Here is a 17,359-nt window from a genome sequence, read left to right as displayed (position 1 = left end):
GGACAGAACCTGACCGATCTAGAATAAAGATTCCAAAGGCAAAACATACAAATTGTGAACATCCCAGATGTAACGGAAAAGGGTAGACCCATTCAAATCTGTATCACAGTTGCCCTGCTGGGAAAGGATCACTTCAAAAAATTGCTAATGGTAAATCTTGTACACAAAGTGATTGTTCCAAACCCTGCTGAGGATTGTGAGGCTTCACTGAAGCTTCACTCTCACCAGACGAATTTCACTCTCATCATTCCTTGGCTGGACTAAAAGCAACAATGCAACAACTCGACAACAATGATTCCAGGCTCTTCACTTCCCTGATCTTACCACAGAGGTTGTGAAGCAATAGAAGTAACACAAAACCATCCTAAAAAATGCAAAGTAGACAGGTACATGTGGTATGTGAGGAACAGCTTTTCTCATCCTGCCTTCTTCTGAGTGAAAACAGGCCAATCAATGCATTTACTCTGTTGAGGTCCCTACAACCATCAAGAAATGCCTAAAGACTCAGCTGTTCCACATACATCTCAGCATCAGATCCCCAGTGTAACCCATATTTCTTACTCTCTGACCCCTTACCTGTTGACTGGTTGTGTAATGCTGATTTATATTCCAGTGTTCCACTTGGCACTGTTTGATATGTGTTACTTGGCATTCTCCTTTAGATACTCATTACTCAATTCAATAGAATGATCAGTATAATTTGGGACTCTCCTATAGATATTCCTTACTGCTGCTAGTATGCATGCAATTACATGATATGTTTTATTTTGTAATGTCCTGTGAGATGTTCTTTCAAACTGTACATCACATCCAAGACCATCTGCCTCACTTACTGTTACTTACAGCATCTCTGCCTTACTGACTACTGTTGTATATCCTTGATTGTGTATCTTTGATTGTGTATCTCTGGTGTAGAAACTGACAAGCTGCAGTCGCTGATTGACATAACTGACGGTACTGTGACTGACAAAGAGTTATACAGAAAAGAGTGAGTGTAATGTCCTCACTTGTATTGTGTGATTTATTGCTGTAGAACCACCAGGTTGTTTATGTTGATACAAACTAGAAGAAAAGATGCATCATCCTCCTTAGCTTCTGTATGCAGAATCTCTGTATTTCACTTGGATTATGTTGCACTTTGACCTTTTTTCATTTTTCTTTGTTTTTCGTCTCCTGTTCCTCCTTTGGTTAACCACTTACAATATAAACACATGCTGACATCATATATTCTGTGACTTTCAGAGAGATATGTTACCTTAGTGTCTCCAGTTTAGAGTGCAGACTCTCTAATCCAGCTGAGAGAAGCCTCACTCCTAAATACTGCAGATCATTGTTACTCAGATCCAGCTTTCTCAAACTGGAGGTTGATCTGAAAACTGAAGCCAAAGCCTCACAGCTTTCCTGTGTGACATTACAGCCCTCTAGCCTGGAGGAAATATAACGATATAATGATATTTGAATATGCCATTCAAACCACAAAAAACACAAACATATTGTCTCAGTAACTGGATTGCTGAGCTCATAGCCTCTGTATTTTGGAGAAAAAAATCCTTTGTTAAAGTAATCATAGTGTAACAGATAATTCATAAGAATATGTCTAGGTCAATGTGTCGAATGTTTTGCTGCTGACAAGAGAAGAGGAGGAGAGAGAAAGGGAGGGGGATTATGGGAGATTGCACGTGTGGTGTGTGTTAAAAAGTTGGACAATACACTGATTGTTAAATGGGACTGGCATTTGATTCCTTCTTTAATAACATGCACTAGTAATGTAATAGTAATAACTGTTAGTTATTTAAAAGCATGAGGACATGAATGACACCTGTGTTCAATAGTTGGCCTTCATCAGTTAATCATATTGACATGCATTGATTGACATTTACTCATTAAGCTAACACTCTTATCTAGACAATATATAGGCAAATGCCACTGAAGCAATTCAGCTTGGGGTAAAAGAGGATCAGCTGTATCTGGAGATCAAACCCACTAGTGACCCATCCACCTTCCATACCACTACCACCAAAATCTTCTGTCTCTAGTGGCACTCAGACCAAGAAGCTTTGAATGACTTCATTACTTCTCAGAAGGCCAATTTACTATCCATTACATCACAGAGGATATGATGATGTGCTCAGATTGTATGGCATAAGAAATCATTGGGATAGTAATGAATGGCGTAATTATGTCAAAACAGCACTGTGAGTTTCAGTGTGTGAATCTGTTTTTATCTGTTTTTAAGAATTACAAGGTTTTGGTATGAGAGCCATGTTTTGAAGTATTAGGACGGTAGAAGTAGAAGTGTAAGTTTCTGGGGCAGAGTACAAAAGTCATAAGTTTTTTGGGAGGAGAAGTGATTGAAACATTGGGTAGTCTCCTAAAGATGATATCAGAATTTAAGGGCCAGTGAGTTATTACCATGTGGGATCATTATTAAGGACTGGCCAGTGGTTGAAAATTCTGTTCCAGGTAATTGAATTCCAAAGACAAAGGATGGTATGATTCATAGACAATTTGAGGGTTTCTAGCATAACAGAGGAATTGTTTCAAGGTCATGTAATCTTATCCAAACAGAGATGCAAAAAACCCCCCTCATACAATGAAGAAATAGGACACATTTATACTTGAGATTTTCATTTGTGTGATTTAAACAAAGTAAAATCTGGTCAAACATGATACAAACCAATGTGAAGTGAGGCTAAACTGTAGTTATTAGATAGAGTGATCAGAGTGAAACAGAAATCATTGTGGTGGGCAGTGCTTGTGTAATTACATGCTTATTTAGCAGTTGCTCATATACTAATGTGTTTTCCTCTAAACTTTGTTTTTTTTTTATAAGAAACTAAATCCTTTAAAGGTTTTTGTTTTGTTTTTCTTGAAAACATAACAAATTGTACATTGCTTATGTTAATGTGGTTATAATGTGATATATATATATACACATACACATATATAATTTTTTATTTTTATAACCTTTGGTTAACCGGTTTAAATTGCAGATGTTAAACATGATAAATCCCGCTATGATTCAAGAGGATTTTCTTACCTCAGTATCTCCAGTTTACAGTTTGGATGCTTCAATTCAGCAGACAGCAGTTTTACCCCTGAATCCTGCAGTTTATTGTAACTCAGGTCCAGTTCTCTTAGACTGGAGGATTTTGAGTTTAGAACTGAGGCCAGTGCTCCACAACTGTTCTCTGTTAGCTTACAGTCAATCATCCTAAAAAAAATTATGACACATTTGATTATTTCACTTAGTTAGCTTCAATAAATGTGATTATTAGGACAGTGCAATGCACATACAAACACACAGAAACACACACACACACACACACACACACACACACACACAATTGTTTTTCCTATCTGAAATTTGCTAGCAGTGACTCTTTACACAATTGAGACGTAATTAAATAATAGGATATGTGGGACTTCTTCTTATAATTTTATTTTTTCTGTTACAGGTTTATAATTAACTTGTCTCATTGCTTTGCGTTTTGGGCCTGAAGTACTATACTTTACCTAAATACATGAACTTGGAGAAAATAGCAGTTTTTGAAGTTTAGAGAGAAGACTGAGAATAACTCACACAGCTTTAGTGGCGACTCTGACCACTGGTAGCAGCCTGAGTAGACATTCCTCTGACTGAGTGTATTTACTCAGTTTAAATTCATCCAGCTTCTCCTCTGATGTCAGTAACACAAAGACCACAGCTGACCACTGAGCAGGAGACAAATGAACGTGTGATAGGCAATAACTGTCACCTCTGTTCAAGTAAGCTTGCACTTCCTTCACCAGAGACTGGTCATTCAGTTCATTTAGACAGTGGAACAGATTGATGGATTTCTCTGGAGATGGATTCTCTCTGATCTTTTCCTTGATGTATTTGACTGTTTCCTCTTTGCTCTGGGAGCTGCTTCCTGTCTGTGTCAGTAGGCCTTGTAAGAGTGTCTGATTGGACTCCAGTGAGAGACCCAGAAGGAAGCGGAGGAAAAGGTCCAGGTGTCCATTCTCACTCTGTAAGGCCTTGTCCACCGCACTTCTGAGTAAATCTGACATTGTTTCCATGTTGAAGAGACTGGAAAGTTCAGTGGTTTGCTTGTGCTCTGTGTCATCTCTGTTACTGAGGGACAGAAATACATACAAAGCTGCGATAAATTCCTGAATACTCAGATGAACAAAGCTGTACACTTTCCTCTGCTCAAGCCCAAACTCCTCTCTAAAGATCTGGGTACACACTCCTGAGTACACTGATACATCTTTGACATCAATGCCACACTCTCTCATGTCTTCCTCGTAAAAGATCAGGTTGCCTTTCTGCAACTGCTGAGAAGCCAGTTTCCCAAGTTTGAAAACAAATTCATTGTCTGATTCATTTCCCTGAGTGTATTTGGCCTTTCTGAGATTTATCTGAATAATCAGGAAGCGTATGTACATTTGTGTCAGGGTCTTTGGGATCTCTCCACTCTCTGTTTCAGTCAACATTCTCACCAGAACAGTGGCTGAAATCCAACAGAAGACTGGTATGTGACACATGATGTAGAGGCTCCTTGATGACTTGATGTGTTTGATGACTCTGCCTGCCAGGTTCTGATCACTGATTCTCTTCCTGAAGTATTCCTCCTTCTGTGGGTCATTAAACCCTCGTACCTCAGTTACCCGGGCAACACACTCAGGAGGGATTTGATTGGCTGCTGCTGGTCTGGAAGTTATCCAGATGAGAGCAGAAGGAAGCAGATTCCCCTTGATGAGGTTTGTCACTAGAACATCCACTGAGGTTGATTCTGTTATATTACATAGGATCTCGTTGTTGTGGAAATCCAGAGGAAGTCGGCACTCATCCAGACCATCAAAGATGAACAAGATTTTATATTTCTCATAGTCAGTGTCTCTAAGATCTTTTGCTTCCGGAAAAAAACACTGAAGAAAATGCAACAGACTGGCTTTTTTCTCCTTCATCAAATTCAGGTCACGAAAAGGAAGTGGAAATATCAAGTGGACATCTTGATTAGCTGCTCCATCAGCCCAGTCCAGAATGAACTTCTGCACAGAGACTGTTTTTCCAATACCAGCAACTCCCTTTGTCAGCACAGTTCTGATGGGTTTGTCTTGTCCAGGTAAAGGTTTAAAGATGTCATTGCATGGTATCTCTGCTGTGGCTGGTTTCCTGGATGCTTTCTCAATCTGTCTGACCTCATGTTCATTATTGACCTCTCCACTTTCACCCTCTGTGATGTAGAGCTCTGTGTAGATCTTTTTTAGAAGTGTTGGGTTTCCGGCTTTTGATATTCCTTCAGATATAGTTTTGAATTTCTCTTTCATTTTGGATCTGAATTTGTGCTGTAAGAGTTCTGAAAACCAGAAGAAAGACACAGAAAACATTATGTCAGTAAAGCACTGTAATGTTGCATAAATGTCATTGTTATTGTATACAAATATATCAGACACACAGATCTTTTACACAAACATAATATTTGATAATCTTACAAAGCAGACATAAGGACATCTTCAGTGCCATAAAAAAGTATTTTGCCCCTTATTTGGTTTTCTCTGTTTTTGCATGTTTGACAATGTTACCCTTAGATCTTCAAACAACTAGCAGTAGTACAAAAGGAATCCGAAGTAAACAAATAATGCATAATTATTTAAAAATAAAATCAATGCACCAAACATACTTCTAAAAAACTATAATTATCCCCTCATACTAAGGGGATCTTGGGTTATACCATGTTTAGGAGCTGACTGCTTCCTATTGCAATTGATCAACTTCAGACATTGTTGTGGACACATTACGGTCCACTCTTTGCATGATAGTTTTAGCACAGCAACATTTGCAGTGGTTTGAGAATGAATGGCTCCTATTTCGTATTGCAAGTCAGTTTAGGTGAAAACTGTGACTAGACCATTTCATAATTTTTCCTCTTCAGCCATTCTGTTGTAGACTTGTTTGTATCACTAGCCTGATATTTTCTCCTATTGTTTTTCTTATACTGAGAAGTACTCATGTAAATGTAAATCTCTGTGAACAGTGAATTTGTCTTCTGCATTTAACCCATCCAACACACCAGCAGTGAACACACACTGCATTACTTGCATTAGGGTTAAGCATTAGGGTTAAGTGCCTTGCTCAAGGACACACCGCCGTGGACATTGGTCCTGGGAGTCGAACCAACCACGAGCCCAGTTCTCTAACCTTTAGACCACGGCTGCCCTGGTTTCCTCAATGATGACAACAGGTAACAGGGTTGTGGAATGGTTGTGGAATTGTTTTTTTGGGAGATATAATAGGGCCCATGTTGTCCAAAAATTCCAGTTCCAGTCTGTTTACAGAACATTCTTTCAGAAATTTTAAGAGTCATCCAAATATTTTTGTCAAACTGGAGGCAAGCTATATTCCATTTTTTACTTCATCATTTTTCAGCAATTAACAGCAAGTTTAGTTCAGACAAGACAGACTGCATCTCCCTGAGTGTTAGTCTAGGGCAGCGTTTGTCAAACTATGACGGGCCGGTCCGAGACAGGAAACTGCCAGTCCACAAAACCCCCCATTGCACCAGTCAAATTATGCTCGGTGCTTCTGTCACTTGGCAGGTGAAAACAGTAACATTTTAAGCAAGTTTTTGTGGGGAGACACGCGTAAGGAAATGAGAGTCTAGAGTCTCGAATGAAATGTTATTATTTTCACCTTGCAAGTGACAGAAGCACTGAGCATAATTTGACTGGCACAGCGGCAGGGCTCTGTGGACCGGCAGTCACTACTGTTACTATTTTCAAAGCAAGAAGTTCAGTCAAGGAAGCTGGGACCTGGGAGGTTCCTCGCCCTGCCCCTCCGCCGGTCCACGGACCGGAGTTTGAGAAACGCTGGTCTAGGGTACTTTTTAAGCTTACAAATCATTTTATGCATTGCTTGTGGAGAAGACAGTCACTCTAATGTACATTCAGTATTGTCCCAACGTTTCTCCATTTGGCAGAGAACATGGTTCTTTCCACAGTTTAGTTGAGGTTTAGAGGCTCAGAAATGGCTGTGTAATTTTCTCTAATCTGATGAGCTTCAACAGGCTTTCTCTGTGGGGCTTCAGGAATTTCTTTTGATTGTAGCATAATGGGCCTACAAAAGCCTGTGTTTTGCCAACTTGATTATTATTGTAAAGGTCTGATTTGGTGAAATTTATATTAGACAGAGTTGGCAGCAATTATCTCGCAATTCATCTCTCTCTTCATCGTTGTCCTGATGGCTGCTGCGGCTTCGTGGCTTCATGCGCTGCTGTGGCTGTGTCGTCCACCCCAACTGAGCCCCATCCTGTCTTATCATTCTTCATACTGTCTTCTCCTATTTTTCCCTAGCACGTGGGTTTTTTGAAGAGTTTTTTCTTGCCCGCTATGAGGATTAAGTCAGGGGGTGCCATCCTGTTCTGGTTGTTGTAATCCTGGGGGCATGTAAAGCCCTTTAAGACTGTAAACAGTGATATTGGGCTTTAAATAAACTTGAACTTGAACTTGAATTACCAAACTACCAATCTGATCAAATTCAATTACATAATCAAGTCTGGTGATTGCAAACACTGCAGAAGATTCATACCCACTGACTGGTGCCAAAACATCTCTCAAACACAAGGAGTCAACCGTTTGGCTATTCCTATTTTGTCATTTCAGTCTAAAGCCAAAACTCCAGTCTAAAAGGCAAAATTTGAGTCTAAAACATGGAGACATGCACTGTCTCTGACCACTGTGGTCACATTACATATACTCAGATAACCCAGAGGTCTTACGTTTCTGCAGTAAGTCAGCCAGGTCTGTGTGCTTCTTTTTCCTCAGTTTGGACAGCGTGATCTTCAGTGCCAGCTCTCTAATAGCAATCTCATCTTCCTCCTCTTCCTCCTTCACCTCCCCCATAGTGCATTCTGGGTAATCTGCATTCAGAAGCTTCTGGAAACCCATCAGCTGATTCTTCACTGTAGTGATGACTTCATTCTCAATATCCTGTAATAAGGACACAGAGAGAAGGCAGGGTGGTGGGGTTGTAGAGGGGGAGAGAGCAAGAAAGAGAGATTGGAGGGGGGCATTTATCTCAGAAACATACACAAAGACATCCACAAAGACACTCACACATAAACACGCATAATCACACCTACCTTAAATATGGAGTTCAGGGGCTGAGTTCTTTCACTTGTCTCTTTTTTGACTCTGTCGATGGAAAGGAAAGTGGATTTATATTCAACTATGTGTCAAACAACATTTAGTTACATTTTTACTGGGACAGACGACACTACTGTGAGTTAACAGGCAATATTTCCATATTACTTTATATAACACTACCCTGAAATAACAGATCAGTATCCCTATACCACCGTATATGACACTACACTGAATAAACAGGACAATTTCTATAGCAACAAAAATCGAAAACACTGATTTAGCTCTGTTATCCCTCTAAATGGAACATCAACAGAGGTTGACATGGAAATAGAGATGAAGATTTGATCTCCTGAAAAGGGGTCCCCCAAATTCAGTCCTGAAGGGCAGACTTGCTGCTTTTATTTTCCCTTCAGCCAATCAGAGATCATAGTGATTTCTTGATAATAAAACAGCAGGTTTATGGCCCATCAGGGCCCTGTTTCAGAAAGCGGGCTTAGAGGAAACTCTGAGTTAGTTAATTCAAAGTAAGTGGTGGCTTTGTTCCAAGCCATAGGGATCTTCTATTAGGATGTTTACTACTTACTCTGAGTTAACTAACTCTGAGTTTTCACTAAAGCAATTTTCTGAAACAGGGCCCTGGACTGCAGCTGGAGAAATCTGTATTATGCAATAACAGACATCATTACTGTAGTTCTATAGGAGGGTCCTCTACTGTTCAAAATTCAAAGTTTTATTTGTAACGCCCCAAGGAACAATGTACAGTAAGCAGTGAAATGATGAAGGAGGTTAGGACATCAGTTGAACCTAATCTCTTCCTCTTTCTGCTGAAATACACAATCATGCACACAGACCAGACACACATATGTACTTACACCCACCCACCCACACCCCCACATCCACACACACAAACCTGTTATGATCCTGTGATCCACAGAGAGCAGTACAAACAGAAATATGGAAATCTGAAATGTGCCCCAACATTTTACGCTCAGCAAGATGGAACAAAGCTCCCCCTCTTTGGAAGAAGGTGTGGTCCCCTTCTATCCTCTTTTTTCCACACAATCACACATGATATTTATACTGATATTTGATATTTATATTTATGTGATATTTAAATGATATTTAGAAGCTCATCAGAACTTTGATTCAGTCTAAATCATCAGACCGTCCTTAACTTTGCTGAGTGGGATTTGGTAAAGTTTACTATTTTTCTTTTAGGCTGGTCTCTCTTCATAGACACACAGCAGTACTTGAATTGATAGACAATATACATTATACAAAATACAAAATACATTGTTTCCTCTGCTCTAGTTTCTGCCTTAATATAATATTTTACTCGACTCCCCGCATACAGGTGTATGATACTCCTAAACGCTGAATTTGAAATTTAAGATGACAGTTGCGATATCTCTTCACTAATATAAACTACATCCCAGCAGTTACCTTTGTTCACCAAGAAGGTGTCCTTCACTGAATTCAGGTGGATGTTCCATAGACTGGTCACTCTTCATAGACACACAGCTGGGATCAGGTGAGTCTGATCTCCCCTGCTGAACACTGACAAACACATTCTGAATGTGAGATTTCACAACAAGTAACATAACAAATGTAACTGAACAGAAAAACTTAAGTAGCACAGAAACAAAAATCTGCTCATTGGGGTTTTTGGTAAAGTTTTTCCTTCAGACTGGACTCTCCTCAAAGACATTCAGCTGTACTTAAATTAATAGGCCATTTAAATACATTGTTTCCTCTGCTCTAGGTTCTGCTTTAATATAATTTGACTTCACGCTCCTCCCAGCATATAGGTTTAAAATACTGCTCAACACTGCATTTACATTTTAAGATGACCATTGCCATATTTTTTCACTAATATAAACTACATCCCAGCAGTTACCTTTGTTCACCAAGAAGGTGTCCTGCACTGAATTCAGGTGGATGTTCCATAGACTGGTCACTCTTCATAGATACACAGCTGGGATCAGGTGAGTCTGATCTCCCCTGCTGAACACTGACAAACACATTCTGAATGTGAGATTTCACTAGAAATAAAGCAAATGTAACTGAACAGAGAAAGTAGCACAGAAACGACACAGAGGAGTGAAAGAAATCACATGGTCTTTTCTTTCTTGCAAGTAGTGTTAAAAAATGTAGGGGAGTCTATAGAGGAGGTGCAGTACTGTAGATTGGTGTTTTTCAATGTTTGGAATCAAATAAAATAACAAATTATTTTTGAACATGCTCACCTTTGAACAAGTGTGTTCATTTAGTGTGATTACGTGGGTAGAACAGCATTTCTTAAAACACCAACAAAACATTAAATTCTGTGTGAACTTGTAAGAGGACATGACAAGGGCCATTTTCATACTGTCACATTTACATAAAACAAAATTTTCAGCCTGCTGTTTTTTTTAAGAAGTTTTTACTTGTGAGAGAGAATAGAACACCAGTGTACGTGTGTTATTATCCGGTCTTTTAACCCACTAAACCATGTGAGCCCTTACCTCTGCCCAGCAGAGGAGTCTTTCTCTGTAAAGTCTTCTGAACGATCCATTGATCCGTCATTCTTCATACAGACACAGCTGGGTGCAGGAGAATCTAATATCTCTTGCTCAGCTGGTCTGAAACAGAGGATTGTATATAATATTTACATACTGTACTTAAAATGTATTCATATAGATACAGTAATATAAATATATATGTATATCTGTCTTAAACAATTTTCTCACCTCTCTGTGTCAAAATCACTGTTTTCTTCCGTAGAGGAACTCATTGTAGTCTTTTTACAGGCAGTTCTCTCCTCCTCTGTCTCACCTGAGAGACTCGTTTTAGAGACGGTACCTTCTCCTCAGGGAAAGAATGAGGGACAGGGAACTCTGGAGGAAATTTCACCTCAGACCCAAGAGACACGTTCCTTTAGCCCTGATTGTATAACACACACACACACAGACATACACACAAATAAGACAAATAAGGCTTTTACTTAAAAATCTGTTCAAAATGCAATTTTATAATCACAGTTTAGTCATTGTCAAATACAGAGTGAAATTTTTTGGTCAGTCATTTCTGTCTGCCCTCACATGAACCTCTCAGTCTAGACAGAGAAAAACTTCAATGACTGAATCTCCTCATACCAGTGATGATTGATATTGTTTAATGTCAGTTGTGTAATTCTGGATTATTTGTGAAACTCAGCACTGGAATAAGTAAAACTGCTCTGTGGACATCATTGTACTATTTGCAGTCGTTGCACAGAGGATTTAAATAAGGGTGGGTAAACAGGTCTAGGAGCACTATCATACTTTAGGAACGAGAGACCAATGGGATTAAAACTGGTCTGGGACCAGCAATGAAGATTTACTACAAGTGAGAGTTGAGGACTGAGGTCAGGTTAGAGTTTAGGAATGTTGAGGATGGAGTTAGTAGCCAGGTCTACTTAGACTCCTCAGGTTAACTTCATACTTCTGCAAAACTGTAAATGGTGAGATTTCTGAGAGAGCAGACAGGGGGGCAGACAGTATCTGGTATGACCACCATTTGCCTCACACAGTACAACACATCTCCTTCACATAGAGTTGATCAGGTTATTGATTGTGGCCTGTGGAATATTGCTGCTCTTCAATGGCTGTGCAAAGTTGCTGGATATTGGCAGGAATTGGAAGACGCTGTCATACACGTCGATCCAAAGCATCCCAAACATGCTCGATAGGTGACATGTCTGGTAAGTATGCAGGCCATTTGAGAACCGGGATGTTTTCAGCTTCCAGGAATTGTGTACAGATCCCTGCAACAGGGGGCCATACATTATCATGCTGCAACATGAGGCGATGGTGGCAGATGAATGGCAAACTAATGGCCCTGAGAATCTCATCATGGTATCTCTGTGCATTCAAACTGCCATTGATATAATGCACCTGTGTTCATTGTCCATAGCTTAAACCCACCCATACCATAACCCCACCACCGCCACGGGCTACTTTGTTGACAACGTTAGCATCAACAAATCGCTCACCCACACGACGCCATACACACTTACTGCCACCTGCCTGGTGCAGTGTAAACCAAGATTCATCCGTGAGGAGAACACTTCTCCAAAGTGCCACACACTATCAAAGGTGAGCATTTGCCCAAACAAGTCGGTTACGGCGATGCACTGCAGTCAGGTCAAGACCCCGGTGAGGCTGACAAGCACTCAGATGAGCTTCCCTGAGACAGTTTCTGACTGTTTGTGCAGAGATTCTGTGGTTGTGCAAATCAACTGTTGCATCAGCTGTCTGGGTGGATGTTCTCAGACGGTCTCTCAGGTGAAGAAGCTGGATGTGGTGGTCCTGGGCTGTGTGATTAAATGTGGTCTGTGTTTGTGAGGCTGGTTGGATATACTGCCAAATTCTTGGAAATGATGTTGGACACGGCTTACAGTGGTGAAATGAACATTCACTCCACGGGCAACAGCTCTGGTGGACATTCCTGCAGTTAGCATGCCAATTGCACACTCCATCAAAACTTGTGACATCTGTGGCATTGTGTTGTGTGATAAAACCTCACATTTTAGAGTGGCCTTTTGTTGTGACCAGTCAACAGCACACCTGTGCAATAATCATGCTGTTTAATCAGCATCTTGATATGCCACACCTGTCAGGTGGATGGATTATCTTAGCACAGGTGAAGTGTTCACTAACATGAATTTGAACAACTTTTTGAACAAAATTTGAGAGAAATAAGCTTTTTGTGTGCATGGAGGAAATCTTAGATCTGTAACCTCAGCTCATGAAAAATGGGAGGGAAAACAAAAGTGTTGTGAAAACATAAGTGTTTATATTTGGGTCATTCCATACCAACTCACCTAGGCCCTCCAGTTCATGTCATGGATTTTCTTGAAAAAATTCACGTGAAAACTTCTATTAAATTCATGAGACCTTGCAAAATCCTATAGCTCTGCTCCAAACACTTTTTTATTCATGAGTTTTTGAAGTTTGGCCCTTGGAGCTAAATTTCATAATTTTTTGTGATTCTTTGTAAGTCTAACCAATAGCTTATTTTTTCACTGGAAATTTGTACTGAACATCACGCATGTGCACAGATAGACCCCAGGTGGTGCGCAAGCACCTGCCCTTTCGACCTGCCCTTTTTTTCTATTTCTTTTTCTAATTTTATATTTTAGTTTTTAAATTTGGCCCATGGCATCAGCTCTCAGTTAATAGCGTGTTGTTATGCCCGACAACTGCATTTGAGGTCTAATTCTGCACGACCGCACGCGCCCCTGCCCCTCCCTCTTCGACTTCCCTTGTCACAGCCGCCACAGTTAACACGCGCAAATCGAGTGCCTGGCATAGCAGCATCCATGTCTCCCTGACCTGCCCTCACTAGTGACAGCCTGGCACCGATAGTGTTGGCCATAAGCCTCGGCATTGTTTGCCACTGTTGTTAAATTAAACCACTATTAAAACACCTCAGTACAACCAGCCTAACTTAGGCAATAGACCACCATTAAGCCCAACAACACGCAAGCTAGTCCACTGTTCACATGCTCATACTGATTAGCAAAAGCTCTAAGATATAGTTTAGCAAATAATCAATTCTTATTCCTGTGACAAAAATTGCACTGGTAGTTGTAGGCAAGCCAACTTGTCGTCATTTCAGTATAATGGTCCAGGGCCTTTACAAGCTCAGATTTAAAAGTTTAACTGTTCATCTAATTTTATTGAAATCTTATTGTAGTCCCACAATTTATTTTAACTACACAAAGTGGTTTGGCAATTCTAAATCAGACATGAAGCTAATTTAGCTGAATATTAGTATTTTGTCAGTATTATAGTTGAACTAACCGTATATAAATTAGGTCTACATTACAAGACTTGCAGTAATCTATATCATGCGTTTACCTTAAATATTAATAAAACATTGACAAAAGACAAATAGCCCATTAACATTTGTCTGCAGAAAAAGAAGCTATGTGGTAGGGTACTTGAAGTTGGACCACTGACAGTTATAGTCTAGTGAGGCTTACTGTTATAATGCATCGACTCTGTCACCAAGCAGTCTTACCCAAATAAACATCATATTGTGCTGTTGGTCTATTCTTGGGAGAACCTTTAATTATCATGCACAGCATTGATTTTGTTCATTTACCAATTGCAGCACAATGCCAACAGAATACAAGCTAAGAAAACAGAATGATCCTGCTCCCTTCACCTCAGCACACAGAACACACTTAGCCTAATTGTTGCAACTGAGCATAGACGTACTTTGTAGTTTGGAGGGTAGATTGGTTGGTTTATTATTTTATTTTTTCAGAGAATAGCCTTTTTAAATTTTGTGTAAAGATTTCTTGATTTTGAATGGTTATTATGTGGCATTATTTTCTTTGTTGCAGCCTGTACTTGTGATAAATGTAGAAATAATGAATGCTAAAGACCACTGACTCTGTGTGAATTGATAATTTTGAAGAAATCTGTTGAGTATTTAACATCTGCATGAGTGTATGGGTATTGACATAAATAAAAATATAAGTAACAGATGTGCTACTGTATGTAACTTTATTTTTTATAAATAATTATGAGAGGGCCTGCCCATTTTTTTTCACTTGAGCTCCTGCCCCCCAAAATGTCTGCTCACGGCCCTGCTGAACATCCAAGAAACCCAAAGGATCATTTGCAACATGTATTCATGTAAATAGTTGTTGCTGAATGTCAGTAATCAAATATTCAAAATACATTGCCCGAATAAAGAGTTTTTAGTTTTCAAAAATTAATATCTCCACTAGTTTTCACTTTCTTGCATCAGTTTTGATTCTGTGTAATAGGTCTCTCACATCTAGAAATTATTTGGTCTGGCATTAAAAAATGAGTGCTACAGACATTGCTAAATATAACTGCGGAGCTGAAAAAATACTTTTCATTTTCCCAAGAAGGATAATTTTTATTTCCTTGAAACTTTTTATATGAGAAAGTGTAAATATTCTTTGCAGATATATAAAACATTTAAAGATGTTAGGTTACACTTTCATCATTTAATAATTTTGTGAAAATAGCTAATTTTTTGTACTTTTCACTGGCTGTAATATTACATTCAATGATTTTATTTCATAGGTAGATATTTGTACTATGTTGACTTCAAGGTTTTCTATCTCTGTGTGATATCTACTGAGCCTGTTTTTAATTGGGTTCAGGAAATTTGCAAGTTACAGCTTGTAATGGCTTGGTTTTGCAATGACCCATGAATTTAATAGAAGTTTTCACATATCCATGACATCAACTGGAGGGCGTAGGTGAGTTGGTATGGAATGACCCATTTTTGTTGAGTATACATCTAAATCACTGTACAGGGTGATGCCTGTATTTTGCTTTGCTATCACTTCTTTCAAAACCATAAACCAGGAAAATACCTTCATTAAGACAGTAGTCTCCCAAATCTGGATTCTTTTTTTCCCACTTTTCTGACATCAGCAGACACAGCAAACTCTGTTTTGTTCTAAGAATGACATTTCTCTCACCCCTCCTCTGCTGAGGCATCTGCTGAGGCTGTCATTTGATTGTCAGTTTAACCTAAACCTGTTTGTTTTGTTTCAGTCTAAATGTTTAAGTCCTGACACATTTACAGCGACAAACACTGGCTCCCAGAGGGACAAATCTCTAAAACGCCCACACACGCACGCACAAATTACCAAAACAAGGTAATAAAATATAAAATAGGTCACTTACACTTTTGTACAATTACTAAGTCACCCAAAGAAAGAAAGGGAACTCCACATTATTGTTTATCTGAGGTGAAAAAAAAAAAAAAAAGAAATCTTTCTTCGTTTATGCCTAGATATTTTACACAGCTGTTCCAATGGTATGAGAAAATCTGGTTAATGGTCCTTTGTGAATATTCCACTTAGTACTAATATGACTTTGCTGTAACCGTAACCTTATTTTGTTACCTGAACCCAGTGAAATTACAGATATTCTGAAAAACTCTATTTATAGCTCAGCGCTCTGGACACTGAACCTAGAAATTATTCAGAATAACTCTTTATTAGCCGTACATGTAATAAATACCGGCGTTAAAGTAGCAAGTACAATAATACTCTTCGAATTTAATACTGCTTTCTAACTAAGTTCCTGGATCATCACATTCAGTAACCTGGAAATAATTTATCACATACTCAAAGAGTAGGAATACGAACGTACACGTTTAATACAACGATCAAATTCAGACGGTACAGCATGAATCTAATATTGAATAAATTAAAAAACAGGTTTAATTTAGGCACATCCGCTATAAACACACATACAACAGCATCTAAACTACTAACAAGAAGACAAACAACTAACGGTAGACGATAACAATATCCTCGCTCCTAAAGTATGTATGAATGAACAACTACGCGAGTATGAAGCATTACTCACGAAGAGGCACGCTTAACCAAAAGAACTACCTGAGTGATGTTCTAGTGGAGTTACTTACACACAAAAAGGGGTAGTGAGAAAAGGGAAAAAGGGATGAGGAAGAGGAAGAGGAAAAGGAGGCCCAGCCACGTTCAGGTAGGAGAAACCGGAGTTACCGAGGTTGGCAGTTGGAGACCGTGAGACTTCGTGTCGGTGCCAGGAAAGTCTTTTAGCTTCCGTGGCGGTGAGCCTGGGCCAATTCTTCGTGGAGACGAGCAGGACAGAACGGACGGACTTACATTACGGCTGATACAACCGGAGCTAAACTGGAGCTGAACCCTAGCGCAGCTGAACTGTAGGATAGCAGAGAGTCTGGCATTTTATCTGATTTGCAGATGGGGGTGCTGCTATCCTTTTGGGGGTGTCTCTGCCTGAAGGGACGAGACACTCGTTGGAATTTGGAAAGTATTAATTTGAGCTCGGTTGAAATAATTTTACATAACTTTTTCCCATTAAAGAATAGTAAAATTATATTCGCGTACTCGTATCTGCCGCATTTTATGGTCCCGAACAAGACCAATGGTTAGTTTCATTTCTCTTTTGTTCTACATAGTTTGTGCCCGAGTGGAGCAATGAAGGTGGGGCCAGTGCCATGGTCTGAATTCCATTCTCATAGGGAAGCTGACCTCCCGAGGTGATCTAGTATCCCTCACAATTAAACGTTATCAGCATTTGACCAAATGGTTCGAGGGTTGCTGTGCTAAAACATCGAGCCTGGTGTCTGTTCGGTGTTACAGCGAGTGGTCTCTGCTTTGGTGTGCATTGGTCCTTAACGCAGGGAGGCCTGGGCCATAAAGAGA

At 39.6% G+C, this 17,359-nt stretch overlaps 1 protein-coding gene across 1 annotated transcript in view; it reads right to left on the bottom strand.

The window, feature by feature from the left end:
- LOC115826596 (uncharacterized) overlaps positions 1–10,695 on the bottom strand; it is a 36,166-nt gene extending 25,471 nt beyond the window's left edge. Inside the window, 9 exon segments of the mRNA XM_030790474.1 lie at positions 1,256–1,426; positions 3,041–3,214; positions 3,584–5,345; positions 7,764–7,974; positions 8,127–8,178; positions 9,574–9,667; positions 9,819–9,827; positions 10,056–10,193; positions 10,635–10,695. Coding sequence (XP_030646334.1) covers positions 1,256–1,426; positions 3,041–3,214; positions 3,584–5,345; positions 7,764–7,974; positions 8,127–8,178; positions 9,574–9,667; positions 9,819–9,827; positions 10,056–10,193; positions 10,635–10,695 — 2,672 coding nt within the window.
- Positions 10,696–17,359: the final 6,664 nt, after the last annotated feature.

The sequence above is a fragment of the Chanos chanos genome, chromosome 13 (assembly GCF_902362185.1).
Source record: "Chanos chanos chromosome 13, fChaCha1.1, whole genome shotgun sequence".
Taxonomy (NCBI): Eukaryota; Metazoa; Chordata; class Actinopteri; order Gonorynchiformes; family Chanidae; genus Chanos; species Chanos chanos.
Note: the sequence above shows the minus strand (reverse complement) of the source record. Positions and strands in the feature narration are given on the sequence as shown.